The sequence below is a fragment of the Primulina tabacum genome, chromosome 1, assembly GCF_025594145.1.
Source record: "Primulina tabacum isolate GXHZ01 chromosome 1, ASM2559414v2, whole genome shotgun sequence".
Classification (NCBI taxonomy): Eukaryota; Viridiplantae; Streptophyta; class Magnoliopsida; order Lamiales; family Gesneriaceae; genus Primulina; species Primulina tabacum.
The window spans coordinates 44,830,943-44,842,471 of NC_134550.1; the positions used below are offsets into that span (position 1 = coordinate 44,830,943).

The 11,529-nt window shown below is 39.8% G+C and overlaps 1 protein-coding gene and 1 non-coding gene across 2 annotated transcripts; one reads left to right on the top strand and one right to left on the bottom strand.

Annotated features, from left to right (window-relative positions):
• Positions 1 to 2,573: 2,573 nt before the first annotated feature.
• Positions 2,574 to 6,657, bottom strand: LOC142509906 (uncharacterized). The gene is made up of 8 exons (XM_075619591.1): positions 6,358 to 6,657; positions 5,365 to 5,951; positions 4,880 to 5,305; positions 4,540 to 4,756; positions 3,802 to 4,299; positions 3,582 to 3,752; positions 3,362 to 3,464; positions 2,574 to 2,923 (listed from the first exon to the last, which is right to left on the bottom strand). Exons 1-8 carry the CDS (start codon positions 6,655 to 6,657, stop codon positions 2,574 to 2,576), a joined length of 2,652 nt encoding a protein of 883 aa, XP_075475706.1.
• Positions 6,658 to 7,186: 529 nt separating this feature from the next.
• Positions 7,187 to 7,293, top strand: LOC142521391 (small nucleolar RNA R71). The gene has a single exon (XR_012814156.1). It is a non-coding gene; the product is annotated as a small nucleolar RNA R71 (small nucleolar RNA).
• The last annotated feature ends 4,236 nt before the right edge of the window (positions 7,294 to 11,529 follow it).

An 11,529-nucleotide genomic window follows, 5' to 3' on the forward strand; every position in this document is an offset into this window, starting at 1 on the left:
TTCAACAATTCAACGCAAGTTTCTCTCTCCTGAGTTCTGTTTCTATTCGGGACCAACCAGTAAACACAAAGTGGTAGAATTTCATAGTTGTACAACAAGATTTAGGGAGTCAATATCCGTAAGTGCTCAAGTGGTTCAAAAAGATTGGGAGTACGTAGATCATTTTTACTATGCACTTGGCAGAAATTTATCTGACATTCCTCAACGCCTTACATCTCCATCGTTTTAGCCTTGGGATAGGATTTCATCCCTTTTTGGCTCCCCCACACCTTACATCCCCTTTTGTTTCTCACACATTTTTTTTAAAATGCATAGTTTTCTCGTGCGTACTCCCTAGGCTTGAAATATAGGGTATGTTCATTTATCTGGCCTAGAGATGAATTTTCAGGTCTTATGCACGATTGGATGAAGGTATTTGAGGTATACTTTGATTTTCTACTTGAGCTTCATGCTACTGGTTAGTCACTCCTTTCAACAGATATTCATTCAAGTTCCACTAGCATCTCATGTTTTTCTAGTTTCCCTCAAGATTATTTTGATCTTAACTGTCATTCACATCACTACAAAAACCCACTATATGTACATAAATAAAACTGACAGTTCGTGTTATCCGGGGTGTTCATAATGAGACTAAGAAACATGCAATTCATTAATCCAAAATCATCATTGGCTACCAACCTACTCGTTTCACCATCAAAGGACACACATGCAGTACACCACCGAAACGACCCCCTCATACTAAGTGTGTGCAATGTCCCCATTGCACGAAAGACCAAAACACATAAATGCAAACACGGATGCAGACACAGAAACAAATGCAAAATAAATGATAGAATGAAACAACAATAAGGACAAAAACAGAATGCAGTAGAAAATAAACAAAAAAGAGAGGGAACAGTAAACTCCCCCAATCAAGGCTCATCCTCATCCTGTTCCGGTGGTGGCACTCCTGATGCATCCCCATGCTGATAATAGTCATACTGAAAATGGTAAGGGGGAACGAACGGCGGAGGGGGTGGTATGGTCACTGGGTCTACGCCCCCTTGGACGAGCATCGTGCACATCATGGACTCGACATAAGCAAAGTGTTCATTTAAGCTCGCATTGACGCGATCCTGATGAGTCATAAATGCGAGAGTCTCATCCATTTTTCATTTTGGGACCGCTGGCAGGGCTGGGGGCGACGTGGGGCGGCGGTGCTCGATCCACCGGCATCCTCCTCAAGAGCGGGGAAGTCTGTCTCTCATTTTGCGCTCTTGCACTGCATGTCCTCCACACAAATGGGCTGCATCGGTTGCAGTCATTCCTCATCATCCCGGAAGGAGACCCCGGCCCTGGCACATAGCTCTGATATGATAGTGGGAAAGAAAAGCCCGATGTGGCTATTACGAATGCTCACCATGATTTGAGAGTTAATGAGCTTTCCCACATTGATGGCATAACCCTGTGATAAGGCATAGAGCACCACTGTCCGCTCCTTTTGTACCTCGCTCTTGTGGGATACCGGCATCTTCCTCCTAGCCAAAAACAGATACCAAAGGACAACATCGGTCCGCAAATACCGCTCGTCAAAACAACTCGGTGGCCCCTTACTGGTTTCCAGGCCGCCCCTCGAAGACATAAAGTCCCGAGTATCTCAGTGTAATCAGGGGCAGCAACCAATGCCTCAAATGCGGAGTCATCAACCTCGGCCGTTTCTAGGAGGGAATTAATCGTGATAGAATCAAACGACACCAGGCGCCCTCTAACAAAAGCCTTATCGTATGTTCTCTCACCCGCATTGGCATAGAATTCTCTAACCACAGACACAACAGCAGGATTTGGCTGATTTCCAAACTTTACCCATCCCCGCCTTTCTAACCCCACAATAGGATCTATATATCTATCTTCAAATTGCCTACGAAATCCTCTCTCGGCAATTGGGTTGCGATGAATTTTTGCATGCTCATATCGAGCCCGAGCCGTCTCACTTACAAATCTAGTTCTATCAAAAGATGAAGAGGAAGAGGAGCCGGGAATACCTTTCAGTTTCTTTGGTGCCATGGTGACCGTGTCTTGTAGAGGATAACCGAAGAGCGAGAGATGCTTGATGAAGAGTGCGCCTACGGTGCTTGAATCCTTATGTGGGAATGAATTTTTTGCAAAAAAAACGAAAAGGGGCGAAATTTGGTGTTAGGGATGAGAGAAAATTGGTGTGCAGAATGGGGAAAAGGAAAGGGGATCGCGATTTATTGTGCAGTCGCGCCCGAGCGGTAAAATTTTACCACTTGAGCGCCGACTGCACTGGAAATATAGTGTGGGCAGTGGCGTTCGTGCTCGAGCGGTAAAATCTTACCGCTCTGTCGTGAACACTCTCCGGATTTTCCCCTTTTTTAATTTTATATTAGTAAGTAAACAATAAAGATAAAAAATATAAACTAAACAAAATCAAATTAAGTGCAAGATAAGGGAAAGAGAGATAGTTCTCAATTTATAGTCGAGAGCTTGACTGTTGGTCAATCTCAGTTTGGATTGTCTTGAAATCGGGTGATTCCAAGTTGTGGCTCAATTGTGCCACCCATGTAGTGCTTCAGTCACTGGGCATTGACCGTAAATTTCTCATCATTTCCATCTTGCAGTTCTACAGCTCCCAATGAGTATACTTTAGAAATCACGAATGGACCAGACCATCGCGACTTCAATTTTCCGGGAAACAGTCGCAACCGAGAGTTGTAGAGTAGGACATTTTCACCTTCCTTGAATTCCTTTTCGATGATTTGTCTGTCATGCGCCCTCTTTGTTTTCTCCTTGTATGATAATGAGAGATCATATGCCAGATTCCATAATTCTTCCAACTGATCAAATTGAAGTATATGTTTTTCACTTGCATCAGTAAAGTTAAAGTTTAGTGTTTTTGTTGCCCAGTATGTCCGATGCTCTAACTCTACAAGTAAATGACATGCTTTACCAAACAATAGCCTATATGGTGTAGTGCCTATAGGTATTTTAAAAGCAGTCCTATATGCACAAAGAGCATCATCTAACCTTATAGACCAGTCTTTCCGACTGACACCTACCACTTTTTCCAAAATTCGCTTGATCTCTCTGTTAGACACTTCCACTTGACCACTCGTCTGGGGGTGATAGGGGGTAGAGATCTTATGTGTGACACCATATTTGCTCAAAAGTTTTTCAAATAATTTGTTGCAAAAATGGGTGCCACCATCACTAATGATTGCTCGTGGTGTTCCAAATCTACTAAAAACATTTTTCCTTAAAAATTTCAGGACCACTTGAGCATCATTAGTTGCATATGCTTCTGCCTCTACCCACTTAGACACATAATCAACCGCAACCAAAATATATTTTTTTGTGAACGCACTGGAAAACGGTCCCATGAAGTCTATCCCCCACACATCAAAAACCTCACACTCAATGATATTTTTTAATGGCATTTTATGACGGTTAGAGATGTTAACTGTCCGCTGGCATTTATCACATGCAAGCACATAAGAACGAGCATCTTTAAATAGGGTTGGTCAATAAAAGCCACATTCGAGTACCTTGGATGCCATTCGTGTGGGTCCAAAATGACCACCTACCTCACGGTCATGGCAATGGTTGAGAATTTGACAAAACTCTTCCTCTGCAACACACTTTCTAATCATGGAATCTGCACAAATCTTAAACAAAAATCGTTCCTCCCAAAAATAATGCTTCACGTCAGAAAAGAATCTTTCATTGGTGAAACGATAAATTGGGTGGTGGTGTGCCTGTGACAAGAAAGTTAGCAAAGTTTGCATACCAAGGACAGTGTTTCACCTCAAATAGCTGCTCATCGGGAAACAAATCATTAATGGCATGATCTACACAGTCCTTACTCATAAACTCCAATCTAGACAAATGATCCGCTACCACATTCTCAACACCCTTCTTATCCTTTATTTCTAAATCAAATTCTTGTAACAATAAAATCCACCTAAGTAGGCGTGGTTTGGCATCTTTCTTAGCAAGTAGATATTTTAGTGCAGAGTGGTCTGTGTAAACAATGACTTCGGACAAAACAAGATATGAATGAAATTTGTCAAGCGCAAATACTACTGCAAATAATTCCTTTTCGGTTGTTGCATAATTCAATTGAGCCACATCTAGGGTCTTACTTGCGTAGTAAATTGTATGAAATACCTTGTTTTGCCGCTGGCCAAGCACAGCCCCCACAGCAGTATCACTGGCATCGCACATGACCTCGAAGGGTAGATCTCGATTCGGTGCCACCAAGACAAGAGCCGTCACCAAGCGCTTCTTTAAATCCTCGTATGCCTGCAGACAATCAGAATTAAACTCAAAGGGCACATCTTTCATAAGCAAGGAAGATAGAGGTTTGGCAATTTTAGATAAATCTTTAATAAAACGCCGATAAAAATCGGTGTGGCCTAGAAAACTTCTAACTCCCTTTATGGATGTCGGAGGTGGTAGGTTCTTGATGACTTACACTTTAGCTTTGTCCACCTCAATCCCTTGTTCCGAAATCTTGTGCCCTAGGACAATTCCCTCTGGTACCATGAAGTGGCACTTCTCCCAATTCAGCAACAGGTTCATCTCCTCACATCTCATCAACACCACCTTCAAATTCTGTAAACATTCATCAAAAGAAGAGCCAAATATCGAGAAGTCGTCCATAAATATTTCAAGGAAAGTTTCTATCATGTCATGAAATATAGCGGCCATGCATCGTTGAAAAGTGGCAGGGGCATTACACAAACCAAAGGGTATCCGTCTAAAAGCAAAAGTGCCATAAGGACAAGTGAAAGTGGTTTTCTCTTGGTCCTCGGACGCAATCATGATTTGGTTATACCCTGAATACCCATCCAAAAAACAATAAAACTAATGACCCGCTAACCTCTCAAGCATTTGATCAATGAAGGGCAGCAGAAAGTGATCTTTACGGGTAGTATCATTTAATTTCCTATAATCAATGCACAAACGCCACCTCGTAACAGTCCTCGTGGGAATAAGTTCATTCTTTTCATTAGTGATCACAGTAATGCCACCTTTCTTAGGCACACACTGAACAGGACTTACCCATGCACTATCTGAAATGGGATAGATAATACTTGCATCGAGAAGCTTGACAGTCTCAGCTTTCACTACCTCTTGCATCTTTGGATTGAGTCGTCTTTGAGGTTGCACGAGGGGTGAGTACTTTCTTCCATCAAGATTTTGTGCATGCAGCTTGATGGACTTATTCCCTTGATGTCTGCCACCTTCCAGGCAAATGCCTTTTTGTGGTCTTTGAGAACTTGCAACAATTTTTTCTCCATAGCATCTGTCAAAGCAGCAGAAATAATGACATGCAAAGTGTTATTATCACATAGGTATACGTACTTTAGGTGCGGAAGCAAGGGTTTGAGCTCAAGTGTCGGTGGTTCCTCGATGCTTGACTTTGGAGGGGTCAAATCTCTTCGCTCTCCTAAATCCTCCAGTCTCATCCTCATTGGCTTTCTCCATGGATGGTTGGCATTAAAGTATGCCACTATTTCAGCTTTTTCTTCGTCCAAGTCATCCTCCTTCAATTCAGTTGTGAGGGTGGCTTTCAATGAGTCTTTCATAGCATCCTGCACAAAATTACACACAAGTGAATCCACATCATCAATTCTAAAACAGTCATCAGTGTGCAGTGTGTGCTTAAGAGCATTAAAGACGTCAAAATTAATTTCTTCCTCGCCCACACTCAATCTCAACTTGCCTTCTTGAACATCAATCAGGGCCTTGCCAGTCGCAAGGAATGGTCTCCCCAAAATCAACGGCATCTCCACGTCCTCCTCCATGTCGAGCACCACGAAATCTGAAGGAAATATAAATTTGTCCACCTTTACCAGGACGTCCTCTATGACTCCTCGTGGGTATTTGACATATTTGTCTGCCAGTTTCAAGGACATCCTGGTTGGCTTAGGCTCTCCTAATCCGAGTTTCTTGAATACAGATAGAGGCATAAGATTAATACTCGCACCAAGATCACACAAAGCTTTATGAAAAACAACATCACCAATCATGCAAGGAATAGAAAACTCCCTGGGTCTTTAAGTTTCGGTGGGATTTTGTTTTGTACCAAAGCAGAGCAATTTTCAGTTAGATTTACCGTCATGTGATCCTCCAATTTTCTCTTATTTGCTAAAATGTCCTTTAAAAATTTAGCATAACTAGGCATTTGCATCAAAGCATCGGCAAAAGGAATATTGATATGCAATTTTTTAAATATCTCAATAAACTTACCGAATTGCGCATCAAGTTTTGCTTTTTTCAATGCTGCAAGGAAAGGAGGAAGTACTACAATCTTTGATTGTGCAGTGAGTGCTGGTGTAGAGTTAGAAGATTTACCTTTGGATGTATCAGTCTGTTCATCCAGTATTTGACTTTTTTCTTCCCTCTTGACTCTAAAATTTTCCCACTCTTCAACTCGATGACCTTCACTTGCTCTTTTGGTTTGGTCTCTGTATTACTTGGCAAGGTGCCCGGCTCTCTACTTGCTATCATCTTAGCTAACTGTCCAATTTGATTCTCTAGCCCCTTTATCGATGCATCTTGGTTTTGGAGTCTAGTCTCGGTGGCTGAGATGAACTTAGACATCATCTGATCCAAATTGGTCTTTTCTTCTCTAGGAGGGTCAGATCTGTACATCGGTTGTTTCCCCTACGACTGTCCTCCCTGTGGTCGATTCTGACTGTTTTGACCACCCCATGAGAAGTTGGGATGTTTCCTCCATCCAGGACTATATGTGTTCGAATACGGATCATTCCTTGGACGGTTTTGGACTCCCACTTGATTTACTGGTGCCTCTTTCTGCACATAGAAGGGATTGCCATCTTGACAGTCCTTCACAAAGTGTTCACCCCCACACTTATCACAGAATATCTCTTGAAGACTCATAGCCGTGTCACCCGTATTCAAGCCGTCCAATTTCATGTTCAAGACATCAAGTTGCGCAGTAATAGCAGAAAGGTCAGTTACCTGGTGAACTCCTGCACTTCTCCGCTGGATGTTTCTTTCAGATTGAGGATGATAGCTGCTAGCAGCCATCTCCTCCAATAACTCATATCATTCCTCAGCAGTTTTTCTCAATAGGTTTCCACAAGCTGCAGCATCTATCATAGTACGATTAGGAGTGAGTAAGCCATAATAAAAGGTTTGAACGACTAAGCCAAGTGGCAGTTCGTGATGAGGGCATCTTCGTAATAGATCTTTGAAAACGCTCCCATGCCTCATATAAAGACTCTTGCTCGAATTGAGCAAATGTGGTGATATCTGCCCGCAACTTCATGGTCTTAGGTGGAGGAAATTTTTTAATGAGAAATGCCTTCGCCATGTCCTCCCATGTGGTGATCGAACCTACTAGAAAAAAATTTAACCATGCTTTAGCTTTGTGACATAAGGAGAAAGGAAATAAACGCAACTTAACAGCATCATCAGAAACTCCATTAAATTTAAACGTATCGCAAATTTCAAGAAAATCCGCGATGTGCATGTTTGGGTCATCTACTGCAGATCCTCCAAACCTGTATTCTGAATCATCTGAATTATAGCTGACTTGATTTTGAAGTGGTTTGCCCGCACAATAGGCCTCACAATGCTGAGGCGTGCACCATCCAAAGAAGGCTGGGCATACTCTAGCATCGGAATGCGGCGTGGTATCTCAACATGTCTATCTTCATAGTGTTCCTCCTCATGCTCGTGCTCGTGCCTCTCCATCAGTTCCTTCAGTCTCTGCTGTTGTCTTCTTCTGCGAGAAGTTCTTTCAATTTTAGGGTCAAATTGCTCAAGATCCACGTCGTGACTTTGGCATGCACTGGAAAAGATATCTGGAATAAAATATGGATTGTTAGATCAAGAAAAATAAAACAATGCTAAAGAAAATAATTAAAAAAAATTGTGAATTAACAATCCCCGGCAACGGCGCCAAAAACTTGATCGAGCTAAACTTGCACTGTGGAATCCTCAATAAAAATATGGTGTTGTATGCTCGAAAATTAATCGCAAGTGCACGATGTCAAGTAATAGTATGATGTACGAGAATACGAGTATCATTCTTCTGGAGACTATATTTTACAATTATTATTTCCAGTTATCAAATCTTTAGCAATGAAATTTGAATGGTTGTTTAAGCCTACTAAAATTTAATAAAAAAACTCAAAGATAAAATTCAAGAATTAAATAATGAGATATAGAATCTAGACCAATTAATTAAATTTCAATGAGAAATGAATTTGTTGGGAATCTCGGTTCACCTACACCTCGTTATTTACTTAATTCATTCGATAGTGATCTATGCTTCCGACAGGATTTCCTATTCAATTGAACACGTCCTCTCGAGCTATGCCAAACTAATTCTACTCAGTGAAGTAATTAAATGTCTTTAATTATTTATCAAGAGTGAATCGCATATCGATCTATGAAATTTCCTAGTTTTCGCCCTACCGGACTATGACTATCGGCGCGTATCCATTTTCATATGTCTTTGTAAATTGTAGATCCACGGACGATGCTACTCGTTCTTAACACAAGCTATTCTCTGGAACTCACTCGCAATATAAGATTATTATTAAAGTTAGCTACACTTTAATAATTTTAATGAAAGACAGTAGTATAATCAAGAATAAATCAACATCAACATTGGAATTAACTACATCAAAGTTTGGGGTATGATCCCGTCAAATCCCAACAAATAATGTAAATTAGCTACTCGATGTCATAATTAAACTAAGCAAAACAATGTTTGAATATGAGAAAATAAACTCGAAATACTAGACGTGACGAAATCTGCGAAGAACGATGCCCGGAAATCTTCAATCCGAGCACTTGCTCAAAGCTTTTTTCTCCTTCTTCTCTTCCTTGGCTCTGAATAATGTCTCCATCCCTCTCCAAATTCGTCCCAATCCTTTAAGCGCCACATCCTCTGTATTTATCTTTTTCTCGCAGCCAACCGCGCTCGAGCGGTCAAATCCTACCACTCGAGCGCCAACTCTTCTTTATTTTCCTTCTGGACTCATACCTCAGCGCCCGAGTGGTAGAATATCACGCGCTATGTTCTCTGGAGTTTATCTTCACAAACTACACCTCGCGCCCGAGCGGTAAGTTTTGACCGCTCGACTTACCGATCGACTTACCGCTCGGGTGGCAGCCTCTCTGCCCATTTTCCTTGGCTTGCACATTTTCGTTCTGATTTCAGTTTTCCGGCCAATTTACCTGCAAATTCGTCACGTACAAGTGAGACACGATCATATGTACATGCTTACTATAAAACGAACAAAATGTAAATGAAATGTATGTATGTACAATGCAAACACACACAAAACTAATGCAATAAAACACTTAAAAACCATACATGTCAACGCACTTCAACCTTATGACTTATCAATTGCCTAAGTTCAAACTCCTAATTAAATTTCAGTAAAGGTTAAGACAACAAGTCTCACGACTAATACAGCACAAATACACAAAAAAGATGAATCCTTGGATTGAAACTGTTAAGCAACTTCTCAAACGGTCTTGAAAAAAATGGTTGAGTAGTTGATAGAAGCCCTAGATGATCTGATAGATGTTTTTTAAACGAGGATTATTGAACAATATTGGATATGAGTATGAAAAGTGCTCAAAAATCTTTCAGGGAATGCAAGCTTGAAAGAATTGCTTCAAATGTGTATCAATTTTGTGTGTAAAGCTCTTATTGGCATCATCTAATTACGGTTCTCTTCACAGACTTTTACTCATTAATGAAAAAGCATTGTTGTCGCCGTTCTTTCTTGATTCTTTCTGAAACGTCCACTACTCGTTTTTCTTTAAAACGTACTAAATTTTTTTTTCCATATTCTATTCATTCGGCTGAATCCATACTTATATATAAACATATTTAAAAATACTTTTGCACTATTCAAAAATAAACCAACTGACTATTATTTAAAAATCCAAAATAATGTAATGCAAAGTATAAAATCGTAAGTCGTCAACCAAACCTAACTTTAACATTTTCAAAACTAACTTAACTCTAACATCCTCTCAAAAACTCTCAAAATCATCATAAGTCATAAAATTTTAAAAGTACGTAAATCATTACCATAAGTCATAAACATAAGTGCGAAAAACTAGCGACGGTCATCGGGTTATGTGCATCTTCAGTCCAGCTAGTTCAACCATCAAGTCCTCCATTAACATCAACATCATGCTCACCTGCATCAATCACACCTAGTGAGTCTATTGACTCAGCAAACCTTAACCATGATAACAAGTAATACATATACATCCACATGCAACAGTGAAAATATTTTTAATTATAATAGCTTTTCATGAACATGCATAAACTTAAACTTTTTTCCTTTCATCATATACATTTTCCATTTCATCATATACATGTATGTTTTCCTTTTACTGAATTCGGATCGTTAATTGTGACTTTCGTATCAGCTGAAGCTCGATGGATCCATCTATGTATAATGACAGTACTGGGCGGTGGGGACATCAGCGACACTCTCACCTGCCAACTGAGCATTGGCCTTATATATCATCATATCATGTCGATTGAAATACGATTATCGGGCTACCTCTAAGGCCTTCTCTCGTAAACAGACCCCATCTAGGGTATTTTCCCTCACGATATCTCCAATCATATTATCATATTAATCACAATCACTTCACCTTCTTCAACTTTTCATATTTTTACCACTTATAAAAATTCAAGCATATATATAAATCATTTTTCTTTTAGCATTAACGTTTCATCATTAAATTTCATAAATATTTAAAAAAAACATTTTAACATATATTAAAGCATTCGGGGTACTGTCAAAGCGTCTAACATATTTTTGGTGTAAAATGACTGTTTTGCCCCTAAAACCCTAACTATCCCAATTTTTCTTAAACCTTTAAACGACGATTTCCAAACTTAACACGACACCTTAAAATACACCCATAAATATTTCTTAGACGTAAACTTAATTAAGCCCTCGACTAATTTTCTAATTCGTTTTTAAAACCTAGATGTACATCCTGTTTTTGACTCGTATGGACTCGAAACTTAACCAAACTTAAATCAAAGCCTCCTAATACATAACTAAACATTTTTCCACCCAAACTAAGCCAATTAGAACCCTTGAACACCCTTAAATTGAATTTCGTCGCCGAAATTCGCTTATCCTCGATAATCAAAAGTTTAGACTCTTAATTCTAGTATTTCATCCACATTTCCGCCGTGCCACTCTGATAAACTAAGTTTTAGGCTATCCTTATGTCACCTCAATCCTAATTAAAATTCCTTCAAGATTCTCGTTTGCGAATCACGACTTAAAACGACCTATGGTGACTTGGTTCTATTTACTATACCCTCGAATATTGACTTTTCTCCTAATTTCCAATATTAGAAATGAAGGTCCAAACTTATCGTATCTTACTTTTCTTATACTATACCCAAGATGTTCATCATCCTATTATATTTCAACTTTAAAATCCCAAAAGCATCATTTCTTAAATTTATTGACTCAATGTATTTTAAGGCTTTAAATC

Bases quoted from the DNA above. Each gene is read 5' to 3' on its own strand.
- LOC142509906 (XM_075619591.1), bottom strand. From the start codon at position 6,657: ATGTACAGATCTGACCCTCCTAGAGAAGAAAAGACCAATTTGGATCAG. The intron at 5,306-5,364 runs GTACGTATACCT...CTGCTTTGACAG, and splicing joins CCCTTGCTTCCGCACCTAAA to ATGCTATGGAGAAAAAATTG. The intron at 3,753-3,801 runs GTGAAACACTGT...TTCTTGTCACAG, and splicing joins CCGATGAGCAGCTATTTGAG to GCACACCACCACCCAATTTA.